The sequence below is a fragment of the Pleurodeles waltl genome, chromosome 6, assembly GCF_031143425.1.
Source record: "Pleurodeles waltl isolate 20211129_DDA chromosome 6, aPleWal1.hap1.20221129, whole genome shotgun sequence".
Taxonomy (NCBI): Eukaryota; Metazoa; Chordata; class Amphibia; order Caudata; family Salamandridae; genus Pleurodeles; species Pleurodeles waltl.
The window spans coordinates 206,202,237-206,229,651 of NC_090445.1; the positions used below are offsets into that span (position 1 = coordinate 206,202,237).

Sequence of the window (27,415 nt, forward strand, 5' to 3'; positions counted from 1 at the left end):
CAGGCCAGAGAACTGTGATTGATTGATTGATTGATTGCTGAGGGGATCCCCTGGTCAGGTGAGTGAGGTTTCTTTGTTCAACTAACGTAAACTAGCAGAAGGTGAAAAAGTTACTTGCCCTAATGTTTCCTAAACTGTTTTGCCATGCATATTGAAATGTTTAGAAACATAATGGAAATGTTGCTTTCTCTCCATGAAAGACTGGGTGTATTTGGGTAGGAGTGATGCCCTTGACACCGTGCTCAATGGCATCAATTTACGAATGAACAAGGGCATAAAGTGCCATCTGAATGCAGTATGCATAGAGGCAATCTCATACAAAGCACAGTGAATATATAGTGCAATATAAAAAATTGTAAATAAAGGCATTGTTAAACCAGTGGGGTATGGCCGCTCCTCCTTTTGTCCTGAATTTTTGTCCTGAATTTTGCCTCCTCGTACTGATTGTTTTACAGTCCCATCCTGAATTTGCCTCCATGCCAGGTGATCACCCTAGTAGGAGTCCAACTACTACTTACTCGCTACCATCAGTTCCTTGTCTAGTCAACGCCTAGCAGGAATAACTTCCTTTCTAGGAACTTCAGGAAGCGCAGATAGTTGCGTTCGGTCCTCGGGCACGGTTTCAAAGCATTATCTCTTTTAAAATCGTCCTCTCCAGGGACGTAACATTGGTCCTTGCGGCGCAGGGGGCCCTAGTTACCCCAGGGTCTGTGAATAGCTGTGAGTTATCGGAGACTCAGGAGACCCTCATCGCATTCCGCGGAGAGGGTGGGGCAGCATTTAGTGTTACGCTAAAAGCCATCCATCCCTCCATAATCCCACTGGTTGCTAAGCACTGTAAAAGGGGCGGTGACACAATAACTGAAGCTAATGGTGCTGAAAAGATGGTTTGCAGGAACGGCATGAAGGATGTATTCTGCGTTCCACCCTGCAGGCAAGTTCATAACCTCTGCCTTGGCTACAACTTTCTGTTTACAAGTCTAAGACTGAGTTCAGAACCCCTTAAATAGGCATCCCGTCATCAATTACAATCCCTGGGTGTCAGATCTGATGCCCCCTTTATCGGTGCGGTCCAGGACGCCCCCAGGCATGCAGGGAAGAGGAGAGCGTACCTGTGTCGCAGTGGGTGGCAGCCACCGGCATGGTGGACGTCGACAGGAGCTGAGAGGGTGTAGAAGGTCTCGAGATACCCGCTTTGCTGGAGAACTCCGAGCACCTGGGAGCTGCAGAGAGGGAGAGAGCAAGAGACAGGGTGAGCCGGGGGCAGGCGGTGCCAGGGACCGAGGGGTGAGAGCGAACAGGGAGAGAGTGACAGTGAAACACAGAGCTGGCACAGCTGCGCCAGGACCAGAGGAGAGGCGCGAGGAGGCGGACGGAGACAGGGGAACAAACAGGTCAAGCTGTGAAGAGATGGGGTGGGGGTGATGGGGAGAGCGTGAGGCAGAGGGAAGAGCTGGCCCAGCTGTGACAGGGGCACAAAGAAAGGGACGAGCGGAGAGAACAGAAAAGGCATAGATGTGATGGGCACGGGGTAGACGGGGTAGGGAGGCAAGGCAACAACATATATGCGCCTTTGAAAGCTGCAGGAAATTATACGTCACTATCCATTACACACCATGTACCTCGAAATACTAACATATTAGATGCATCTTCTAGATATAAACACATTACACATTACACACTTACCTGGAAGTCGTCTATCTATCTATCTATCTATCTATCTATCTATCTATCTATCTATCTATCTATCTATCTATCTCTCTAATATATATGTATCTTCTAGATGTATACTTATTTTACACTTATTGAAAGTTATGCACCCTAAACACATTACACTCTCTCATGGAGTCACGTATCGTCTAAATATAGGCACATAAAACACACTCACAGGAAGAACTGCAACATAGGAATACATTACACACTTACATGGATCCATGCACCTTCTTAATTAGTTTAAGTTTATTGTTTTTTATAACGCTGTGCAGAACTGAATTGCTTCTAGGTGCTTCTGAAAGTGGTCGGACATTGGTGCAGATAATGCAAGGGCGCCCCTACATAGCAATCATGTCAGTTACATGATCACGCATTTCATAGGTAACACTGAAGAGTGAAATGAAAGATAATTCCTCCTGCTTAAATAAAGGTAGAGGGCCTTTCTTTAGTCTGATGAGGGCAGGACATTCACCAAAGATCGGCAGATGTCCTGTGCGTCCCATTTAGAGCACATAGAAGCCATGTACACCAGACAATGAGTGGGAGAGTTCTTTCTCAGATGCTTGACTGAAAAACACGTAACATAAAGTGTTTTACACCATGGGCCTGATTTAGATCTTGACAGTCCTACCTCCGTCCCACTGCCGCGGCAGTCCCAAGTACCCCGGAGAGCCAACGGAGTCCCGCCGGCCATATTTACATGCATTGTGATTGGGAAAGGAAAAATCAAAACAGCGGTTCCCAATGCTGACTGGCTGTACTCCGCCGCATTCAGGTTGGCAGTGTACCGCTGACCTGATTTAGATGTTCGTGCTGTACCGGCAGTGTGATGGCGGTGGGTTGGCGACGAAGGGGGAGGGTCCCAGTGGATATATGTGTAGATATAGGTGTGTTGCATGCAATATAGGCGACAACCTATGTCTACACATATTACAACCCCAAATAAAGTAAATAAAATCGCTTACATGTATGTTGATGGCCGGGTCGTGATTGGGGGTACCCTGTCACCCTTCCGTGTACATGTCTCATGTACTGGTCATCTTTGTCTCCGGCGACGACTGGGTTGGTGACCTTCGTAGTCAAGTGTCAGCAGAAACGGCAGGGGCCCTCCAGTCTTGTTCCTGTTGAAAAGTGAGAGAAAACGAGGGAGAAGGTGGGCTTCACACCCTTTCGCCCCAAGTCCACCAGTTACGACTTGAGGGGTTCCCAACATAGTCGGCTTGATGGGAAGGCCCATCCAAATCAGCACAGTGTTAAGAGTGGCTGGGGTCCCGCCACTGCTTCCTATTATGCCGTTGACACGGGCTGAGATTCCTGGTGGAATCCGTGGGACTGTGGCGGTCTCCTGGCTATGGTCTGGTCAACAACTAAATAGGGCGAGTGGACCACTAAGCCAGTGGGCAAGAAAACCATCGAAAAAGTGACGGCAGGACTGTCACCGCCAACCTCTGAACCAGACCCTATGTGTCTTCCAATTTGCATTGTAATTTTGTGCAGCAACTCTGAGTGAATCGGTTGTAAGACCTCCACTTTACAAATCAACTTGCCCCTTCCACTGGTGAAGATCCTTTCCCCTACCAAACATAGACAATACATGCTTCATAGCTACCCTTGCCCTATAACTTCAAGCTGTCTACAAGATAGATAGTATGGTGCCATGAAAGCGGCTGCCTCCCTTTCTACAGCGAACACGATCCTAGGATGCGTCCAACACACTGATGTCTAAAAACACGTGGAAAGGAATAATACAGAGTCCACAGTTTCCTACAGAGAAACACAAGTCAAAGTGGACAAAAAATTGTTTCACTGTAAATAAAAGCAATTACGCATGTTACATCTCATAACATGTATAACAAGCATTGGCAAAGCAAATAGGTCTCGCCTATACAAGAGCTGTTGGTTTTGGCAATGTGTTTGCCATGTTGTACACCAATGTGGCTGCTGTTCAGCATGGCTAAAAGTAAGTGGTGTGGAATGTCAGAGTGGAGTAGGTGAAGTTGAGTGCCATAGAGGTGAGTAGATTGGAGTAGAATTCAGTGGTTCAGTGGCAGAGAGTGTCGTAGAGTGGAGTGCAGTGGAATAGGGTAGAGTGGTTCAAGTGGACTGAGGTAGTGGAGTAGACTGGATTGTAGTAGAGTAGAGTGGGGTGAATTGGATTGGTTCGGGTAGAGTGGGGTGGATTGAAATGGAGTGGGGTGGATTGAAATGGGGTGAGGTGGATTGGATTGGGATGGGTTTGAGTGGGGTGGATTAGACTGGATTGGGGTTGGTGGTTTGAACTGGAGTGAAAGGGCTGGGGTGGATTGGATTGGCATGGGGTTGAATGGATTGGAGAGGGCTGGACTAGATTGGACTGGAGTGGGGCGGACTGGATTGGATTGGAGTAGGGTAGAGTGGATTCACTGGATTGGAGTGATATGGATTGGACTGGAGTGGGGTGGACAGGATTGGAGTGGGGTGGACTGGACTGGATTGGAATGGGGTGGACTGAACTGGGATGGGGTGAGGTGGATTGGATTGGGATAGAGTGGGGTGGATTGGAGTGAGTGGGGCGGATTGGAGTAGGGTGGGGTGGAGTAGATTGGAATGAGTGAGGTGGGGTGGACTGGATAGGGTTGGGTTGGGTTGTGGTGGGCTAAAGTGAGATGGACTGGAGTGGATTGCATTGAGGTGGGGTGGATTGGAGTGGGGTTGAGTGGGGTGTATGGATTGGATTGGAGTGGGGCAGATTTGAGTGGGACAGATTGTTTTGGATTGGAGTGGGGCAGATTGGAATGGAGCCGATTGGCGTGGGGCAATCTGCCCTACTCCAATCCAAAACAATCTGCCCCACTGCAATCTGCTGCCCTGTAGTCCAAAACAATCTGCTCCACGGCCTACTACAGATTGCTTTGGATTAAAGTGGGGCAGACTGGAGTGAGGCAGACTGGACTGGGGCGATTGTTTTGGATTGGAGTAGGGCAGACTGGAGTGGGGCAGATTGTTTAGGATTGGAGTTGGGCAGATTGTTTTGAAGTGGTACAGGTTGTTTGGATTGGAGTGTGACGAATTGGAGTGCAGCAGATTAAATTGGGTGGGTTGGGAGGATTGGGGTGGGTTGGAGTGGATTGGATTGGGGTAAGTGGTTTGGATTGGAGTGGGTGGGTTGGTGTGGGGTGAGGTGGGGTAGATTGGGGTACATTGGAGGGGGGTGGATTGGAGTGGGGTGGAATGGGTGTACTGCACGATTATGTGTGGAAGCATAATATGAGAAATTACACATAATAAAGAAACAATGTTGCTTTGCAATATTTAGAACTAGATAATCATCATCTCTTCAGAACAGCACACATGAGCAAAAACAAAAGAAAACATTAGTGAAAAGTGAGAAAAGACGACTGATCAAAATAAAAGCGAGTTAGCTCTAAAAAATAAAACTCTGCAATTCTGTTTGCCCTGCTGTGCAAATTTTTGCCAGTCACACGCCTTCTGTTTGCAGGGTGCTAGAAGTTTAAAAAAATAATAGTACCGCAATCACGTCGGGAGCAGCAGACAGGCACTGACTAAGTTGAATCAATCAGTGCGTGGTCCCTGCTCCACACAGAGGAACAGAAATGATGCCAGGCATCCAGTGACGAATACAAGGCTGTAAAGAAGAGTGCCACGCAAGCCAACAAATGATAAGTGACAGGCAGGCTTCAAGCCCTTGACTGTACACAACAGAGTCTTGCAAGCGAGATGCATGCACTTGCAAGCTCAACCCTAAAAATGTCTACACATTTTAGATACAATTAATGTTACTGACTGGGCAGGTGTTGGGGTATGACCCATTCTGTTGTGGTTTGAGCTGATCAGTTCATGACAAAGAACACATTCCCGTTATGGACCTATATCTGGACAGTATAAATCATGACTCAGGTCAAAGAAAAGTAGGCCAGGGAGAAATTGTATTTACGCCGACTTAATTGACATAGAATTGTTCATTTCCAGTAAGAAATGTATACATAATTACTGAGGTTACACTACTACACCATGTTGAGTAATGAAAATCTGGTTCAGGCGCGAGATGCGCAGAAACAAAGAGACTGGCACAAACACAAGCTGCAACATCCCAACCCATTCTGCGGTTCTTTAACATGCGCAGTCAATATAAATATCAGGTTGATTTTTTTACCCACGCACACTGTTTTTGTAATTTCTTGAGCACAAAACTAAAATTCTGAATGCGAGTGGAAGTTGTTTTAACACGAGGAACCAAAAAATCAACAGGAAAATACATTTTCGAGTTGAATTTTGTGAACACTAAACACCTTTTTCCCTTTTTTCAACAAGAAGAAAGTGCCATAAAGACTTGGAGGCTGCAGTATATACAACAGCAACTTTATATTCTTGTCCTGATGACTACACATTGCTTTGTTGAGCCCTTGTACATTTTAGATTTGGATTTTGGAGGCAAAATGCAGATTTGTTTTATGTTTTCTAGCCTTTAGCTGTGTGAATATATATTTTTGGGTAAATATCTCCTTCAAGCATAGTAAAAAACGAATTCGTTCATGAACAGGTGCAATTTACAGGCAATACCTGCCATTTATTTAGTTAAAGCATGTTGATATGAATTTATATATTTCCTTTATTTCTTCTGCAGGGGAAATGTGCACTTTAAATGTGTTTGTATGTGGGTGCATGAGGGGGAGGTTGTAGAAAGTGTCTGTCAGTTGGTCATTCCCCAAGGTCACATTGCTGGCCATTACGGGCTTCTAGCTGGATTAGTGCCTGGTAGTCTATTTCCAGCCTGCGGTTTCTTGGTCTGCGTTTGATCATGATGCTTTCTTAAAGCTTGAAGTTGCAAGCTAGTTAGTACTGGTTGTCGTGTTCTGCGCTTCCCGGTAGTCTGTGTCACTTTCTCGAGAAATTGCGTTCCTTCCTTGAGCATTTCCAGATAGTGTGATGTCAGCAGTGGTACAGTGTAGGGTTCTTACCCTGCAGATGGTTCGATAAGGTCTGTACGAGGGCCAGGAAGGAGCTCTTAGCAGTGTTAAATAAAATACACTGCGATAGATTAGAGGTTAAAAGGCTTAGGGCCTCTTACTAAGTGGCACCCACCGACAGGAAGTGTCAGCTAAGGAATGAACTATGGGAGGACTTGCTGACAGCAAGTTATTTGAAGGACAGTTCTATGTTTTGTAGGGTTCTAAACCACACTTTAAAAAAAGAAGAACAGCTACCTGATCAGGCTGCCACGGTGCCAGCCCAGGCTTGGGTGAACCACTTTTCAGGCTTTTATAACTGTGAGTGTACTGAGCCCCCTTCTCTGACCGTTCAAGAGGCTGATAGGCTAATAATTCACTGGGATGAAGTGAGTAATGCAATTTTATCCTTACCTTCAGGCAAGGCCCCAGGAGCTAATGGGTTACCAGGGGATTTGCTGAAGTCACCAGTAATCACTCTCCATGTGAACGTGGCTATCCACTGCTCTTTACCAGAGGCCTGGTGCAAGTCTGTCACAGTGCCAGTGTTCAAAATAAGGGATAGAGCTGGCCCTGTCTGCGAAAGGACCTATTTCGTTAGTCGATGTAGAAGTTAAAATCATAGCATGGGTCATCCTGGAGACACTGGCTAGCTGGGCGGACGAGCATAACGTCTTGCCTGATCTACAATATGGGTTTAGACCTGGCAAGGGGACAGAGGAGCAGAACTTAAATTTATACTTATTAATCTCCAAATACACAAAGGCATGCAGGCGCTTGGTACATCTGGCCTTCGTGGACCTCAGCTCAGCCTTCAAACAGAGATAATCTCTGTGCAGTGCCGGGGTCCATCAGCCCTTATCACCTTCTCGAGAGATCTTCACAACGGCCTCACAGGCGCAGTAAGATTTGGAACCAATGGGGAATGCACTAAGTTTTTTAATCTCTCATCTAAACGTAGTGTTCGACAAGGCTGTATCCTTGCGCTTTTCTTTTTATCATATACATTAATCCGCTGGAGGGGTGTTATCTGGTGGAGGTCTTGATGTCCCAGAGCAGGAGGAAGAGTGATTCCTGGTCTTTTATATGCCGATGACACCGTGCTGATTGCCCGCACAACCAAAAGCCTTCAGCGGCTTCTAGATTTATTGGTTTCATGGATAGTATGGACCTGTCCACCAATTTAAAAAAATCACATTTTATGGTGGTTGGCCCTAGAAATATTAAAACATCAGGGTTTTCGCCCAGGGACAGAAGGTTAAGTAGGGTGGACCACTTTTCGAACCTGGGCATCTTGTTAAATTTTGGTCTGGCAACTGTTGCTCAAGAAAAATGTAGAGAACTTAAAGAGGGCTTTCTCTGGTTTGAATGATTTTGCTAACCATCTAAGACACAAGCCTCCACAACTATAGAGAGATGTATATAAAGATAAATGTAATATTATGGTCACCTTTAGTTCTGAGATTTGGGGTTTCACTTCTATGGATCAATTTCAGTTGACAGAAAACAAGTGTTTAAGCGGCCTCTTGGGCGTGGGACAGGGCACCCCAGCTGAGATTATACATGAAGAACTGGACATGAGCTTTATTACTGATTTTATTTGCCTTTGCCCTCTTCTACTCTGGTGTTCAGTCTGTTATAAGGAGGAGTTAATTCTATGGGTACTGCCTCGCTTTAAAAAACATGCTTCATGTAACTTGGCTCCATTATACAGTATAAGGAGTAACTTTAAAGCCCTAGAGAGATCAGTGTCATTTTCTGATCCCGAGGTCATTGGTAAAAAGATCTTGCCTAGTTTAAGCAGGTATTCTCCCTCATGGTGGCAGCAGGCAGGTGGCCTCTGCTCTAACCAAGCAGTCGATGCACCAGTACATTATGGTAAAGTCAGTCGACAGGATCGAGCCCCATCTCCTTCTGGAAATGCCTAACCATCATCGTTCCCTACTGACCTATTTCAGATCAGGCATATTTCACCAGTAATTGTTTCCAAAAGGTGTTTGGGATAAACCCTCTAACTTTCGTCCCCTTGCATGTGATAATGTCTCAGTCTGTGATACTATGCATATAGTTCTTATCTGTCCCAGATTTATTTCTCTCTGCCATAAATACATAAGACCCCTTTTGCTGTCAAAGGATCTGAGCCAAGTTAAACCTGTTTTTTATATTTGCAACTTTTATCAGAATCTAAAATGTGTTTTTAATTGTCTCGGTTTCAGGCTGGTGTTTTTCAGCCTTTTGTCATCATGTTCTAGTCCTAATTGTTGACTAGGTTGTTCGCTCTTTTAGTATCTTGATTTCTTTGATGTCTGTGAACTCCCCCATTACTGTTTTTATTCTTGATTATGTCGTTTTAGTATTGTTTTTTCATATATTTTTGTATTGATGATAGAAATGTGAACGACCTGTACATTTGTATGATTTTGATGCACACCCCTGTACTCTGAGTTACAAAGGAATGCACTGAGTGCTTTTGCTTTTTTCACAACTTTATTTTGAGAAACATAGGACACACGATAGCACTGGCATATCCATATGCTTAAAGCCAATCACAATCGACATCATGAAAGCTAGTAGTCCATCATGCTCGTAAAGGAAGGCCCACATCTGGCCCCCAAATCCATCAGTTGAGAGCCCCTGTTCCTCGCTCCACAGGGCACACCATAACATGTTATTGTCTAGTCTACTGGCTTAGTGGGTGGTTACTTGCTTCAGAGAAAACCATATGACAAAACCCGGATGCTCTCAAGGTTTTGGACATCGTCTGCTGCATTCTCCCAGCATTCTGTGGTCTTTTCATGTAAGTGGTAAAGGGGAGCCATATATCATCAAATTTAGCGACCTGGTATCAGACAATAGCAGTGCGTTTTTCCATGGCATAAACAGCCCACACTTTCCCCCACCACATGCTGAGCAAAGGTGTCTGGGGTAGCTTCCACACCTGAGCAACACTCAAGCATGCGGCTAGGAGGAGGTGAGATAACAACTGACCCTGATGTGTCATTATGGGATATAGTCAATCTTCTCCTGGGTCTCCTAGAAGGAACAGTAACAGGTCAAGGGGTAGTGAAACATTAGTCATAGAGTGTATCTTGAGGAGGACTTAATCCCTAAATGCCTGGAGCTGTAGGCAAGTCCACCACATGTGGAGAAAGGTTTCCACACCCCTTCCAGAACAACTCTGAACGCCCAAACATCCGATAGAACCGCATGGGAGTAAGGTACCAGAGGGTCAATAGTTTGTAGGCATTCTCCTTGTAGCTGAGACAGATAGATGATTTGGAAGTCCTCTGCCGAACAGCACCCCATGTTTCCTCAGATATCTCAGTATCTAGTTCCATCTACTGAGTCACTAAGGCATGCTTTTTAGCGGGGGTAAAGAGAGAGGATATGATGGTACAACCAGGAGACGCCTTTATTGTGAACACTGTTAATGAATAGGGATTCAATGGGCTATTCCTCCCTTAGCATGGCTCTCCAAACCCAATCCTTTCCCGCCCAGTACAATGCTTGAGTGACCCTGTATGTGTTGCATCGTCAGTGTGTACTTCTCTAATAGGTTCTTCCGAGTGCAAAGACCTTCATCATCATAAAAGTCCTTCAAAATAAGTGACTGACTGTGGTCCCGGAAAAGGAACCGGGTCGGATATTCCAGGGGTGAAGTCCGGGTTAGAGGTCAATGAGGTGAGTGGGAAAGGATAGGTCGGGAGCGCTTAATTTCTACTGACAGTTTGCCAGTGGGTCAAAAGAGCGGTCTTCTGGTGCGGTGGAGGGAGGGAGAACACAAGGCAGCAGCTGGCAGCCACAGGAGTCCGCACAGTGGGACTAGGCAGAAGGTGTTCTCCACCTGCACCCATGGCTTATCCTCAGGGTTGTGATTCCAGTCAAGGGATGGAATTGGCTGAACCGCCAGCATGTAGGCCATCACGTCAGGAAAGCCCAAACCATCCTCAGCCGTTGGACAGAACAAAGACAATTTTGCCACCCTCACAGATTTGTCCTCCCATACAAAATTTAATATTTTGGTTTGGATAAGTGATTGTGTTGATAGAGGAATTGCCAGAGTAGTTGTATTGGAGCCAAACATGAAGTTCATTTTGAGGCTGTTCAGCCATCCCAACCAGGATCTCTCCAATTTGCCCCATCTATATAGATCTTTAAATAGGGCTGTGATCAGCAGGAGACTGTTGCTATCCTAAATGGCACCAGTGTGGGTGAGAAGATGAATCCATAAATATGTAACAAAAGTTGTGCCCCACCCAAAGCTGCCTTTTTGAATGGGATCCCAAAGGGCATCTTGTGGGGCTGCAACCCCCACTCTGCTTGATTCAGAGTAGTTGATCTTAAACCGTGATACCTGTGCAGAGTGGTCAAGTTCCTCCAGCAGCACGGAAAGGCTAGTGTCGGGGTTTGAGACAAAGCAAAGGATAACATCAGCATAGAGTGCCAATTTGTGTTCTTTGTCACCCACTGTCATTGATTGCAGGGTTATTCAGAATTTTGGCAACCAGGGGTTCCATAGTCAGAGCAAAGACGGAAGGGGATAATGGACAACCCTGACTCATTCCTCTGGTCAAGGGGATGTCTGACATGCAGGAAGCGTTGATCTTAAGTACCACAGATGTTTTTTTTAAAGTTGGCCAGGATAAAAGTCTTCATCTTTAGGCCTAGGCGCATTTTATCCAACACCTTCAAGAGATACATCCAGTCTACTCTGATCAAATGCCTTCTTGGAGTCTAATGATAGCAGGGCCATCGGCTGGTGCCGACGCTCCACCACTTCCATGAGCGCAACCGCAAGTTTTGTGTTTTCGCTAGCCTGCCTAATGCATATAAAACCTGTTTGTTGAGGGACAATGAGTGTCGGCCAGATAGGTTGAGGGCAGGATACGAGGATGGAAGTAAAGAGTTTTACATCACTATCCAGCAGTGCAATTGTCTATATGAGGAGCACATCATCAGAGGCGTGTCTAGTTTTAGAAGAAGGGTAAGGCTAGACAGCAGCATTATATCAGTGTCTATCCCTGATGTTAAGAATGAATTAAAAACCTTGGGTTAGGGACTCGGTCAGAAGGGAAGCATAGGCTTTATAAAAGGTGGCTGTAAACTCATCGGGCCCAGTGTTTTGCAAGATAGGAGGAAGCTAATCGCATTCCGAAACTCGTCCAGCAGATGCAACTTGGCCTCTCTATTAGGGGGCACACAGTCACAGAAGGAATCTTCCTGAAGCTATTCATCTAAGGCCTCAGCCTGATATAGAGCTGTATAGCAGTGCTGGAAAATGGCGAGATTCTCTGCCATCTCCTGAAGTAGCTCACCTTCCTCATCTGAACTCTTTAATAAAATTACATGTCATTCGCAAGTGCAGTGTCTAGCCCAGGAGTCTATCTGCCTTATCCTCCCGCTTGTAATAAGATGGATTAATATAGAGTTCTTTAGCCGCCTCCATCATCAGGATCCGCTCCAGTTCTCCCTGGAGCTTGTGGAGGTCCCACAGGATTCTATGACTGCCCTCTTTCTAATGTTGTGCCTCAACTTGGGATACTTGGTTTTTCAGTGCTTGCTTGCAGACCCTGGCCGCGCACTTGAATTTCACTGTGTGGGAGATACGTTTGCCTGAAAAACTGCTTTAGCCTCATCCCTAAGGGTTGTGGGGGACACTTCCCCTTTGTTGTTTTCAGTTAAAAAGTGGTCTATGGTATCCTTGATACAGTTTGATACAGTTTCGTAGGGTTGGGTTGCCACCTCATTCACTACCCACGGCCCCGGCGCTGGGCGCTGAGGGTCTGCTGGCCCAACCACCAGCCACACGGGGGCCTGACATTGATTTTAGCTTCTATGTGCCTGGACAGCCAGGACTGAGAGACTAAAAAGTAGCCTGATTGGGAATAGGTTTTGTGGACATTAGAATAGACCGTATTGTTCCGCTCCCGAGGGTGATGGTGATGGCAAGCGTTGACCAAGGCCAGATCCCACAGCCCCTGAAGTAGAGCAGCGGGGCGTTGGGGTTCACCCTGATGAGGATGAGAGTGGTCCCGGGTCTAGGGGGATATTGCGGTCGCTGCCCACCACAATATCCCCTCATGCAAAGTGGGAATAAGTCAGAAAAAAATCCTTACAGTCCCCATTTGTCCCTTAGAACGATAATGTAGTTGTCTGGGTAGAGCCCAGCATACCACATATCCCCACCTGTCCCCCTACCGATCCCTAAACTACATAGTTGGAATGAGAGGTCCTTGCAGAGGGAATCACCACCCCTCTGGACTTATGAGTATATGAGGAGTGAAAATGCTTCCGGTACCAATAGGAGTGCAGGTACTTGATGTCTGTTTTAAGAAGATGGGTCTCTTGAAGGAGCACCACCTCTACCTCCTTCTGCCTAAGCCAGTTTAGTAAGACTCGGTGCTTTACCGGGGAGTGTAAACCATGCATATTGAGTGAAATCATGTGAAGGGTGGTCATATCAAGTTGTATGGGTGCCCCTGCCTACGTGGACGCTATCATTTAGGAATCGTGCCTCCTTTGTGTTGCTGCAGTCCATGTTGTACATGTGTACAATAAACAAAACAACAATGAAAAAAATACATGAAAAACTAAATAATGTCAGTCATTGCAGATGCCAAATCTCACTTAAGGCTTGGGTCTGAGAGAAGGTCTCTCTAACTGGGAAAAAGGTAAAGCATACTGGTATTATCATGTATGATCCAGAGAAGAAGGGGCAGGCTCCTGGAACGAAATGGTGAGCGCTCTTCCCCTCCCCCAAACAAGTTCTGTAATAGGGCAGTTATGTCTAGTATAAGGAGGCAGACAAGTAATGCTACACTCTTTGTAGCCCCCTGCCAGGTTGGCTATGTCTCAAGGTTGGTTCATGGTGTGGAATCTGCCCCCAATGACGACGACCTTAAGTCTCTTTCTCCTCGTAGTCGTGGTTTACAAACTTTTTTCTTTGTTCAACGGGTAGTATGGAAATGCCAGCCCCATCCCTGATCCACCGGAGGAAAAGTTCCAGATCAGTGGAGGAGTTCGTCATCCTGCGGGGTGGCATACCCATATCTTCCAAGCCTCTTGAGCTGGGCGGACAGCCACCCCCTTGTCTTTGTAGCTAAAGTGGGGCATATGGAAAATCCCCAGCAATACTGGATCTAGCAAGGTTGAAGGTGTTGCGTGATTCCTTGGAACTCCCTTTGGTGGGCTAGTCCCCATCCTCTTTGGAGTTTCGGGCCCCACAATGACCACCACCCATCGTACCGCCCTCCACGGAGAGCCGCACTACTCAGCCCCTCAAGGCCTCAGGAGCTCACGCCTCCCCTCCGGGGGTATGGCAATACAGGCCCAGAACCTAGAGCTGTCAGCCCTCCAAATGGCAATCCACCTCTTCACCTTCCCTTAAGCCCCCTGTTTGGCTACTAGCAGCTACCAGTTGCAACATATGTCTCACTTCAGTGGAGGGGGGGTCCCTCCCAGTCTCTCAAGTTTGTGCAGTTACGTAGTGGCCCTGTGTGGCTTCCGGGGACCACCAGGGTTGCTCCTACAGAGGCTGCAGGCCCAGAGAATGTTGCAGAGTCCCACTCACAGGTCGGGCCCACTAGTGCTCCCAGGGCCAATCTCCACCTCTGTGTTGCGGGAGGTCTTCAGTGGGCTTGCCTGGATGATGTTCATGAGTTCAGGTGTATGCAACAGTGGGGGAAGCGAGAGGGTACGTAGAGCACCGCAGCTCTATATTGTTGCCTGGCCTGGTCACTCCCCACTAGCGTTCCTACCACCTTCTAGAGTCGTTCTCAGGCCACCCCTAGCCGTAGGCCTGGTGTCATCTCGGGGCCCGCCTGCACCAACTGCTTACTGGGCATCATCTGCTGTTGCTGCCACTTCGAGGATGGGCCCACTGCCATGACAGGGACTTGACCAGTGCTCCCGTGGAGGTCCACCACTATGTGTGCAAACCCACTGCTGCCTCGCAGCCCGCATGCTGCAATTTTGTTGCTGGGCCAATCGGGCCATCCTGCCCCCGTTCTCGCTGGCTTATCATCCAACTGGGCCTTGTTGGTGCCGTGGCCCTGTACGCAGCCTCACAGGCCTCGGCTAACACTCCTCCAGGGACCACCCAGGGGCTCTGCTCTCTGTCGTTATACACCCAGGGCCCAGCTAGAGCCCAGGTCTTGCCTCCAAACACCATATGGGGGCCTGCTGGCATCGGGCCCCTGGTCTGCTCCGCTGGCTCCTCCTTAGTGTAGGCCCCGGGAGCAGCGCAGGTCCGGCGCATGCACGAAAATGTCTACGTCTCGCTAGCCACCGAAGCCGCAAGCTCTCCCGCTGCCATCCATGTGTAGCACCTTCACTCTGGGTCCCCGCTTCACGCCCCAAACTCGGCTGTCATGGGAGGGTCACGGTCGGGCCAGTACTGCCTACTATAACTTTATGGGGTGGGGTAAATAAGCAGAGTTCAGGGGAGACGTGTCCTGTCTGGTCTCCTCCCTGGCCACGCACCCACCGAATTCTGTTGTGAACCATGACTTAGACAGCTTGCCTGAAAATGTATCTTCTATTTTCAGAGTGGTGGATTCCAGGGTTTCTGTGAATACTTTGTCCAATTCTGTGTAATCCTTCAATAGCGTGTGACCCATAGCTACGATTCTATAAAGTACAGTTGGGAAGATGATAGCGTTAAAAGAGTTTTTGCTTTAGTTTTATAGGTGAACTAAAATGTACTTTCTGTTTTTTTATGGCATAGCATGCCTGGGGTGGTTTCTGCAGTTTTATTATTAATTTACAGCTTTCCGATGTGTTTATTCTAAGCCACAAGTACAATAGCTCAGTAGCATGAATGACATTAGAATCATCAAGCAAAAAATGGACGGTTTTACAGTTTTGTTTTTGTTAATTGCCAGTGAAAGATCAAGATATTTTTTCAGGTATTGTGTTGCAGTTTGTGATGGCTTCTTGGACAGAATGTTTGCCAAATAAATTTTCTTAAGGTTTTTTGAAGGTGAATCAGTGAAAGAGAACGTGTCTCCCAGTCTCTACTTCCATTCCTTCTTTTTGCAGTCTTGCTACAGACAAACTATTGTTGCTAATGGGCCCCTTCCTTAACATTTTAATAGAACTGGATAGCGCACATCCGTCATTTCATAGCATATCCCGAAAAAAACATTGGCATAAACCAGTACAAAAGTCCTAAAAAAAGAAGTGGGAGGACTAACGAAGTTAGGCAGTATGCAAGTGACATCATGTAGCAAGACATTAGAGCATGTAACATTATGGCACATGACACTGCACATGGCATCCAAGGAAGTGACGTCACAAGGAGTGACATCAGAGCTTAAGACCTCACACATGTTTAGCAGGTCTATCATGAGTGAATTTAAGAGCATTAACAAGATTTAACAAATTAGATTTTGCATCTGGGTTGTGCCAGAAAAGGGATGCAACCCTGCCGCAAAATCTGGGTCTCAACGTATGCATTTTTTTTTTTAAAACTCTGCCACATAGAAATTGGTAACAATGAGAAACGCAGCAGTAAATCTGTTCTGCTCAATTGGTTGCAAAGTCTGCATTTTTAAATTTCTTAAGGGGTTAAGGCAACTGCTGCAGAGATCTTTGTGTGCCCAGTAAAACTCAGGAAATAATAATAGTGGTAAGAATACTCCAGTGATTAACGCATATGCTGTAGAGATCTGTGTTTTGTCTAGTCCCGGTTTCCACTCAAAGTAGCATTGAGGGTTAATGCGTCTTGTGCAATGCACATCATGCAAATGACACTTTTATTTTATGTAGCTAGGTAAGTGGGTTCCTGCTTTTAAGATAGATATCCTTTTGTTGCTTACAGTTCTTAAATTATAATCTTTCTAAATAGCACAGTGAGCTATGAAGGACAATATGTGACTCCTACACCTTGTAACCCTCACTGTCTTAAGTAACACATCCTGTATATTGCTTTGTACACTTATATGAGTTGACAGTGTCCACGTGTGATGCAAAGTGCTCTGACACCCTGCATTGGGATGAGCAGCATTATACAAAAAAATTGTGGCACTTAAATTATTATTTATGTAAATACTGTGACAGACCAACACAGCTGACATTCTTACAGTGTATGCATATCTCTTATATACAAGGACTGAACAAAGTGAAAACCATGACTTTTTTAAGTACTTGTGAAGTAATAACAAGCTGTGTGCATTTTCCCCTACAGTGCATCTGCATCTAGGATTGGGACTCCATATTGCTCCCAGCCAATGATACTCCATCAAAAGAAGGCCTAATGGCCCCTTAAATTCTGCCTTTTTTGTTCCCAGCTGGATTTTAAAATAACAAAGCCCCTCGCCCCCGTCTCCAGGTTGGTGATGGGAACGAAAGCAGACAAGAAGCAGGCGTTGCTAAATGAGTCCTGGTGTCTGAAAATTGGACCAGGAGGAGTTCATTTCAGTGGGGCTCAACTTGGCAGGGTAGAAAGCTTCAACCCTATGAAAATAGTCGGTGGACGCAGTCTACCAACGTGTGTCCACGACTTGTGCCCTGGCATAAACCACGTTCTTCGAAAAATCCTAAAACAAGCAATACTGGACAGGTTGTGATAAATGTATTTTACGTAAATGTATTTAACGTGTTTATTGTGGCAACACGTGTCTGACTAGCCACGCCAATACAGTACTATGTATGGTAATAGTACTCTGTGTTGTGAGACATTCAGCCTCAGCCCCATGGCCGGTGTTAGTCTCGCGGCACTGTCAGCTTAGAATGTCACTGTGATGGAGGCTGGTGAACAAGGTCAGACAGAGACTGCGAAGAGGGGGGTGGGGGACTGGAGGTCACGGACACAGCCACATATGTACACGACGCACAGCCAGGCACATCTGCAAAGCTCTAGCAGCAACCACCCATTCATACCGCCCCCACCCCCATCACCCACTCCTCCTAGGAAGCCCCACGAACGCCCCCTCCAATCCTCCCCAATATTACTACAGATGGGCATGAGCCCGTTCTCTGACGCTGTACCACGGATAAGCGCATGCGCAGCTTCTTTCTGCGCCCCTCTACCTCCCCCACAGCGCAAAGGTTCTGGGGCGGGGAGGAACACGGCGGGGGGCATGGTTGCTATTTATAACTATATTCAACATCAACGAGCACGTGCGCATATACTACAGAGTACTCACGCGCACAACCTCGAACAGACGCGCAGAAAGACAGAAACCACTTCCAAACGCAAAACACGCATACACGTAAACAAAAAGCGCCTAGTTGGCATTTGTAATGAGCTGTAAATACATGGAGATAATTTTATATACATCGCGTGCACACAGACCACGCCACATACAAAATACACCATGAGAGAATCACAGACTCCTCCGCGCCATGGTGACTGAACTCATCAGCACCCCTGCCTCATACGCACACAGCAGCAGCACATCCCGCTTAAAGCAGAAATATCTGAAGAACAATTTCGTGGAAAGGAATACCCCGACTTGAGCCATTGTTGCGGCTGGTAAAATGCAGCCCCCGAACCCCTCAAAGAAGGGCTGAATTGCACGCTAACGACGGATCAGAAACAGAACTGAAATTTATAGTTTCAAAACCAAACCACATTTGCTTCCCCTATGTAAAGGGGAAGAGAGGCGCCTCTACATGTGATCTGCGGGCAGTGACTATATAACCCACAAAGCTACACTACATGTTCAAGACCACTAAATTAAACCCGTGTGTATTTCGCGCGCTTTGGTGGTATTACCACGTCACCAGGACTCAAAAAGGCAGTGACAGGATCAATGGAAATGTTTACTTTTTAGTTGCCTTTATGTTTACTTTATAAATTGTTGTTTTGGGAGAGAGAGAGCTCATGTTTTAATGGTGGAAAATCAGTAATTTACAGCGATTACGTAATTTAATTGAAGAACTGACTGTCAGAACCGGGAGCTGGGATGCAGAGACCCGGGATGTCCATTTGCCAAACTAGCATTTCCACTGTGAGCTGGAGGCTTCCTTCAGAACACAAGAGGTATGTCCCAGTGGCTCTATTCTTCTGGTAGCCTCTTGTAGGGTGAGCCCGATTTGAACATTTTTGCCAAGAGTAGGAAAGCGCTATATAAATACCCACAAAAAATAAACCATTACATTCTAGCCTGGCATACAATTTACAGCGACTGCGTGGGATACAGGCTTACATCTTTAATTGATTTTTTCGTGGTTTTATATAGCAGAAATATGTCAAAAGAGCGTTATTGCACTTTACAAGAGAACCAGATTACGTAGTACTTTTTCCAAGGCACTAGGAGATTAAGCAATTTGCTCAGAACAACAGCAATTAGAGCCAGATTGAGATTCAGACCTAGTTTCCAGCTCATACATCGGATGTTCTAGATGCTAGTTGCTAGGCTACATCTCTGTGCCACGCTCCTATCATTTTGTGCTATGTGTAGTGTTTAGTTAAAAACATAAGTGTATGGGCTCGAAGTTTCACTTACGATCCTGCAGTGGTGCTCCCGATGCTGGTGCTGCCCTGTGCTGGCCAAGCCTAGGCTACCTAATTCTAATTTCACCCAGACCCAGAAAGAAGAATACAGATGCGCAGTTACTCACTAGCCAAACGCACCCGCTTGCTGCTGAGAACTGCTGGCCCTCTCTCATTCCAAGTACTGTAACTTTGTTGAGAAGGGCCAGTACTCTCTCTGTAAAATTAAATAAGTGCGGGTACTCAGAACAGTACCTGCCCATTTACCACACTGATTACACCCATGCCTCTTTCTTTGAGAAAGCAACATTTCCTGTCTCTTAATATGTATGTATGTATATATATATATATATGGTATTTGTATAGCGGGAACCTAGCCAAAAGACAGCAAAGTGCAGTATATGGCCGAAGAAAAACTTAATGTCAATGAGTAATACCAGCAGAAGCTGAGTTGTGGGCAGTGAATGCATTGTGATGGAGTGTTCAACTCTCCTAACCTGGAGCAGTGCTGGGGCAGTCCTAATGGATATAGGCATATTATTCCTGATCCTGGGCACATAAATGGAAAAGGTCTCTGTCTTATTTTTTTCTGTTTAACCCTGCTTAGTCTGCAGTCTGATGGTGTTCTGTTATTACATCTTTTGTAACACTAAGGTGCCCATGTGAACAAACTGGTGTCCGTTTATGCAACTCTTGTATGTTTGTGTTCATTTCTGCTTTGCCCTTTTGTTACTGTTTATTTAAAGTTTGGCAGAGGAGATACTCCATCATATTACTAGTGCCATACCTGTAATGCACTCTAAAATGAACCAGCAACCCCCTTAATCTACCAGGGAGCAACCTGAATTGCAAATAGAGTTTTTGGCCAAAACTGCCACCCCGTGTTGTCACCATCTGTTGTGTACAGGCTAACAGAGTCAGCCCTAGTTCCTTCAGTGCTCCTTGCATCCCCCAGGGAATATGAGTCTCTTGGATGCAAAAGAGATCAGCTTGCATTAGTTTTATGCCCATTGCCACCTTTCTCCTCTTTTGGGGATTGTTCAGACCACATATATTAATGGAGCATATTCTCAGCCTATGACCCATATGTTTGCTTTTTGGATATCTGTTATCCGTTGGCACAGTTGCACTATCCTTGGCTGGTTTTCCCTTCTGGTTATCATCCCTTGTCCTTTGCTGAATATTCTATCTAGCAGCACCGTTAAGCCACCTTGCCCATACTCGCTAGTTTGCTGGTTAGCCTTTCCCTTTCTTACCCAAACCCTCCCTCCCCTTTCCTCCCTGTCTTGACCCACCCTTCCTCTCTGTACCTCCCTTCCAAGCCCAGCTTCACTCCATACCCCATGCCCTCACCACCACCCCCCCCCAACCGCCTGGCTAACTTCCCCCACCACCTCGTGGAGAGCATAGGACTAACCAGTCCCATTCCACGATGGGTTTGTGCTCCCCACCCTCACCCAGACCTCACCCTAACCACTATCCTATACCTTAGAAATAACATAATCATGTGAAAACAGCGTACAGACCCTCTTAGCCCCCCGAGAAAAAAAGAAAGGGAATCGCCTTCCATTATCTATATGTATATGCATTATCTATATCTATATGCATGTGAAAGTGCAGATTAAGCCCAAATAAAACCCCCATCTTTTATCGTATCCCGACTGTCTGCGCTCAAATTGAGTCCAGAAATTCCTTGCCCTTTGCTTCGGATAAAAAGTAATGAGTCTTGCCACTAATGAATACCTTCAGTTTGGCAGGATTCATTAAATAAACCTGGGCCCCTTTGTTCCGTAGGGGCAGGTTTGTTGGCGAAGTCTCCATCTCTTTTTCACCATTACATGGCAAAAGTCAGGTGTAATAAAAAAATCGAGTCCCCTGGCAGTGCGTTTGTGGTCTGGACGTGCAAGATCGTACAGTGCTTGTCTTGGCTGAAAATTAGGGAGGGAGATTAATATTGCCCTGGGCTTAGTGTCTTCTGTAACATTTGACTTTGAAGGGAAAACGGTGTGCCCTCTGAATTTCTCTCTTCCAATCCCATTGAGCCAGATCCGGAAAGGCTTCCTCAAGCAAGTTTGCCTTAAATCCACGCTTGTGTGTACCCTCGACCCCTTCTGGAACACCCATTACGCAAAGGTTGTTTCATCTGAGTCTGACCTCTAAATCCACCAATTTCCATTGGGCATCATCCAGCTGAGCTTTCATCAGGTCCCCAGTCGCTCCTTGTAATATGGCATTATCCTCCAGTTTGGAAATTTAGGACTCAGCCCTCCCCATACGTACAGCAAATTCAGAGCATGTTTTAGCCACCAGGGCGAATTTACATCTGCTTTTGCGACAAGCTAAGTTGGTTCTACGGCTTTCAGCCTTAGTCTCTTCTCGACACTCCATAATGCTCCAATGAAATGTTTCCAGAGAGATTGAGCCTATCTGTACTTCGGAGCTGGGGTGAATGCTAGAGCCATCATAAAAGGGGGGTAGCAGAGCAGTCCCAGTGGAGGTCTTTGGATGCGTCTTTGGATGCCACAGATGTATGTGTGTGGTAGGTGACCCTGAGTGAGAGATTCTCTTCTTCTTTTTTCTGACAGTAGTGTGCCTGCCGCTTTCAGATCGACCCCATTCAGAGCTATTGTTTTCACCAGGGATAGACAACTCAGAGCCCCCTTCTGAGCAGCAGATCGTCCAGGCATGCCTTTTCCCTTCCTATGACTCAGATTCTTCGTTACTGGTCCACTAGATTGATCTGATAAAGAAAATAATTTGTCACCAAGATCCTTATTCAGAGCTACCTTAGAAGCCAATTGCCCCCTTTCAACATGCTGACAGCCATTCTGTAAATTACTTGTTGCTGTCCCCTTGGCCGTACCTTGAACCCCATCTCAAGCCTGGTCAAGAGGTTCATTCAGGGTCATTTTACAGGTAGCACCCTTAAGGGGTTCCAGTGCTACACCCCTGATGTGTAGACTTTTTGGGGAGCCTGTTGTAGAAGAATTTAGAGGTGGAGGTAGGGGTAGTTGCTCAGCAGTGGTGAAGTCCTACACTGTGAGTTACAATCCATGTCCTAACCCCGTTCTCTGCCCTAAGCTCAGGGGTCTCAGGGTCACCCCCCCTTTTGCTCCGTACTGGGTAGCTTAGCTGCCTCAACCTCCGCTTCAGACTCCATTCAAGGCTTTCTCTTTAAGAATTTAGGAAGCGGTGTAGGCACAGGCTTAGCGTTCACCAGAGAGTTCTCCCCCACCTTCTCTGGGGCTGCTGCCCCGCGTGTGCCTTCCTTCACTTCTTTGGCTTCCTCCAAACCGCCAGAGCTTTGAGTCCCATCCAGCCTGGTCTGCTTCCCCCTCAGCGCAGGAGGCACGCCTTCACCCCTTTCGGCGGCATCCGTGCGGTGCACGGCCCAAAGCAAACAGTGACACACTGTAACAGCCATGTTACCGGGCGTGCTGGCAGGCTAGCGCAACAATGTAGCCGGATTGAGCCGCTGCATAGCGGTTGGCAATTCCGGAATCCACCGCTGCCGATAATGTCGATGCTGAATCCAAGCTTAAGGAGCATTCTCAAGTGAGTGAAATGGGTAAAAGCCGGTTGAGTGATTTAGTCACTGGCTCAAGGGATCCACGGCTGTGGGTCTGGGATCTGGCGAGGGGAGCAGTGACTGGCCATCTCACACGGCTGCCATCTTGCTCTCCTGCCCACCATCTTGCTCTCTGATTTTCGCCACACAAGGAGTTTCCTTGACAAGGAGAAGCCTTTTTGGCCCGAGACTTGAGGAACAGGAGGCAAGTTCAATCCAAGCCCTTGGAGAGCACTTCTCAGCAGAGCCAGTGGCCAGCAAGGCAGCAGGGCAACAGCAAGGCAGCCGTCCTTTACAGCAAAGCAGTCCAGGTGAGTCCTTTAGGCAGCCAGTCAGATCCTCTAGGAAGGTTGCAGGATCTGGTTCAGAGTGTCTGTCCCAGGAAGTGTCTGAGTTGGTGGGGTCAGGGACCCAGGTTATATACCCAAAAGTGCCTTTGAAGTGGGGGAGACTTCAAAGAGTGGTTTTGAAGTGCACAAGGTCCCCTTTCAGTACATGCCTGTCTGCCAGGGTCCCAGTAGGTGGTTTGGCAGTCCACTGTGTGAGGGCAGGCCACTAGCCTTTGAAATGTGTCAGGCCACTCCAGCCTAGGAAGATCCATTCAGTATGCAGATGAACGCAAGTATGACTGAGTATCCTGTGTTTGTGGTTGTCAGGGTGAAATGCACAAGGGAGCTGTCAACCAGCCCAGCCCAGACGTGGATTGGAGACAGGCTGTAAGACACAGGTGGATTTTAAGTGCAGAGAAATGCCCACTTTCTAAAAGTGGCATTTCTAAAATAATATTATAAAATCCAACTTCACCAATAAGCAGGATTTTGTATTACCATTCTGGCCATACTAAACATGAGCTGTTTACCCCTTTCTGATAAGAATCTACCACTCAAATACTATATGAGGGTAGCCCTAATGTTTGCCTATGAACGAAGCAGGCCTCTGTAGTGAAAAACAAATTCAGGAGTTTTCCACTACCAGGACATATGAAAACACATATGTATATGTCCTGCCTTTTACCTACACATTACCTTGCCCTATGGGTTACCTGGGGCCTACCTTAGAGGTGACTTATATGTAGATAAATGGGAGTTTAAGGCTTGGCAAGTACTTTTAAATGCCAAGTCGAAGTGGCAGTGAAACTGCACACACAGACCTTGCAATGGCAGACCTGAGCCATGGTTAAGGGGCTACTTAAGTGGGTGGTACAACCAGTGCTGCAGGGCCACTAGCAGCATTCAATCTAAAGACCCTGGGCACATGTAGTGCACTTTACTAGGGACTTACAAGTAGATGAAATATGCCAATTGGGTATGAACCAAAGCTACCATGTTTTAAAGGAGAGAGCATATTAACATTAGCACTGGTTAGTAGTGGTAAAGTGCGTTTAGCAGAGTCCTAAAACCAGCAAAAACAGTGTCAGAATAGCGGAGGGAGGCAGGCAAAAAGTTGGGCGATGATCACCCTAAGGCTGTCAGATCTAACAGGTATACATTGTTATTTTATGGGAATGCTTTTTTGCATTATGGGTTATGAAATCCCTAATTACTTTGTGTGTTTTGATATTTTCTATTATGTTATGTCCGGGGTGGGAAAAGTTATGGTACAATTACCTTACCTTATTTAATAATAAGGATTGTGTTATGTTATTTTGCTTTTTATAGGTTTATGATCTTACTTTGTGAGTTTACTAAATTACATCTCATTCAAACTGAAATACTCACTCTATTGACCACACATCTCCGCAAGGCCAAATCAGAGTCCAGGACTACCGAGAGACATTGCACTATAGTAATAGCAGATTGTGCGATACACAGGCGCCTCATGGCGCTGACAGAAAATACTGACTGAAACTAGCGCGGTATGAATCCAATTGGAAAGCATAAAAGACTGTATTTTATATTTTTTGACTGCGACCACTTTTCTATGTTGAATTTATTTAAAGTCTGCATAATTCTAGTTTCAATAATTTTCTGGATGCTTCTTGGTTGGGTTTATCTCAAGTTCAGACAAAGAGCCTTCCAGAGTGTAGGTCCTTACATGGCTAAATATTGACCTTGTTTCATTCTTTATGTATGAGTGTTGGCTGATCAGAAGGACATATATTGAACCAAGGGATCACACTGGGTCATAGCGACAAGTCAGTTTCCAATGGTGGGCTGGGCCTTTGGCCCACAATGCCTTATGAACAGTGTAAAAGATCTTGACTTTGATTCTGGCATTAACTTGGACAAAATGGAGTGTTTAAATGGTGGGTGCAATGTGATCCATCATACAGAGGCATATTCCGAAGGCCTGGTCCTGATGTCTTGGGAGTCTGGCACTGAGGATGTTGGTCACATCTCTTGGGGACATATCAATCAATCAACCAGGACAGGTAAAGTGCGGGTTATCACCAGTGAGAGTATCCAGGCACTGGGTTGTTTTGCTTAGTCGAATATCTAGGTCTTGAGTCTCCTTCTGAAGTCTGTCAGCAAAGGTGAAGTTTGGAGGTGGAGAGCGAGGGGGTTCCAGGATTTGGTGGCAAGGTAGGAGAAATAGCGGCCTCTGCTGTGGCTCTGGTGGATGCGTTGTGTACTTGCAAGGGCAACGGAGTCAGATCGTATGCTTCTAGTTGGAAGTTCAGGTGGTGGTACAGATATGATGGTCCTTGGTGATGGAGGACTTTGTAGGCTTGTGTCAGTAGTATGAAATGGCATTCTTCCTGGTTGGGAAGCTAGTGTAATTTCCTCAGGTGTTGGGTGGTGTGGGTCTTTTTGGGCAGGTTCAGGATCAGTCTGGCTGCTGAATTCTGTATCACCTGGAGCCTTCTTATATTTTTGGTTGTGGTTCCTGCAAAGTTATTCATGCAGTTGTGGTAGTTGGTCTTGGTGGTGGTGGGGTCTACTGAGAGAGAGCGGATGAGCTGAGTGTCATCGGCGTACGATATAATGTTGATATCATGGGTTCTGATGAGGTTGGCCAGAGGCGTCATGTAGGCGTTAAAGAGGGTGGGGCTGAGGGATGAGCCTTGCGAAACAGTGCATACGGTGGTAGTGGGTTTTGAGATGAAGGGGAGAGGCGGATTCTTTGTGTGCATCCAGTGAGGAAGGATGCAATCCATCTGAGTGTGTCTTCCTTGATTCCAATCTGGTGCAGTCTTTTGGTGAGTGTGTGGTGGGAAACGGTGTCAAAGGCTGCAGATAGGTCGAAAAGGATCAGGGCGGCCAATTCTCATCTGCCGAGTAGGGTGCAGATGTCGTCCCTGGCATTCGATCAGAGTGGTCTTGGTGCTGTGATTGGCCCGAAAACCCGATTGGGACATGTCTAGCAAGTTGTTTCTCTCCAGGTATTCAGTGAGCTGACGGTTGATTACCATCTCCAGGACTTTGGTGGAAGACGGGAGCAGCGAGATGGGGAGTAGTTCTGGAGTTCACAGGGGTCTGTAGATGGTTTCTTGAGGTGAGGTCTGACCTGTGTATATTTCCATGCTTCGGGAAAGAACGCTATGACGATGGATGTGTTGAGGATGGTGGTGAGCTGGTTGCTAATCACATTGCTACCTAGGTTGGAGAGGCAGCGAGGCAGTTTGTTCTCCAAAGTGTATGGCGTTTATGATGGGGGTAGTGTCCGGTATGGTGAACTGCTCCCATGCGGTGAGATGTTGGTCAGGGAGGGCTTCCATTGAAATGAGGATGCGAAGGAGGTCGGTGGGTTGGAGCGCAAAGTTCCTGTAGATGGTAGCTATCTTGTTGTGGAAGTGGTTTGCTAGAGCATCACAGAGTTCCTGTGATGGGGGATCGTGTTCTCAGTGGCTGTTGGGCAGGAGAAGTTTCAGACGATGGTGAAGAGTTCTTTGGTGTGGTTGGTGCTAGCCTCGATGTGGTCTGCAAGGGCATTCTTTTTCTTTTTCACATATTTGAGCTGTTGGTGGTATTTGGTGAGGGCTGACTTGAAGGTGGCTCGGTCTGTGCCATCTCTGCTGGTGCGCCATCTTCTCTCTATTTTTTTTTTTTAATTCATGTTTCATTGTGCTGAATACTGGTGTGCACCAGCTGGCTTCTGAGGTGGATTTGAGGGTTTTGGCTGGTTTGATGGAGGTACCTCGGTCAGCGGCATTGGTGATCCAGGTATTGAAGCTCTTGACTGCATGCTTTAGGATGGTTGAGGCATCAGGCTAGGTGGTGTTGAGGGCGTCTGTCCATTGGGTCTATATCACTTGGCTCCAGCTACAGAAGGAGGTTCTAGGAGGGTTGGGCTGGTGCGTAGTGATCCTGTGATGGAGAGGTGGACGATGTAGTGGTCGGTCCAGGTGAGTACTGTGGTGTGGCTGTATTTGACTGTTGCTGGATGTGAAGACAGGGTCCAGTGTGTGTCCTGCTCTGTGTGTGGGGTCTGTGACCAACTGGGTGAGGCTGATGTTGTCCATTTGTTCCAAGAGGTTGACAGAGTCAGTGTCTGTAGGGTCATGCAGATGTAAGTTGAGGTATCCAAGGAAGATGCAGTGCTTGGATTCAATGATGAGTGGGGTGATGAAGTTTGTGATGCTGTTGCAGAGGCCGGTGCGTGGTCCTGGGAGTCTGTAAGTGAGGGTGTCTTTGAGGGTTGTTTTGTTGTTGGTGTGGAGTTGGAAATTCAGATGTTCCATGGTCGGTGTGGTGTCGTCTTCGGTGGTGGTGCAGTATACTGATTCTTTGTAGATGATGGTGATGCTGTCCCTGTGTTTGTTGGTGTAGTCCCGGTGTATCATCCTGTAGCCGTTGGGCCCTGCAGTGG

The 27,415-nt window shown here is 46.7% G+C and overlaps 1 protein-coding gene across 4 annotated transcripts in view; it reads right to left on the reverse strand.

Moving 5' to 3' along the window:
* The window catches only part of MPP2 (MAGUK p55 scaffold protein 2), a 382,718-nt gene that overhangs the window by 342,194 nt on the left and 13,109 nt on the right, over nucleotides 1-27,415 (reverse strand). For all 4 annotated transcript variants that reach the window (XM_069237839.1, XM_069237838.1, XM_069237836.1 and 1 more), the window contains exon 2: nucleotides 1,113-1,223. In XM_069237839.1, coding sequence (XP_069093940.1) covers nucleotides 1,113-1,143 — 31 coding nt within the window. In that variant the 5' untranslated portion in view covers nucleotides 1,144-1,223. The remainder of the gene's footprint in view (nucleotides 1-1,112; nucleotides 1,224-27,415) is intronic.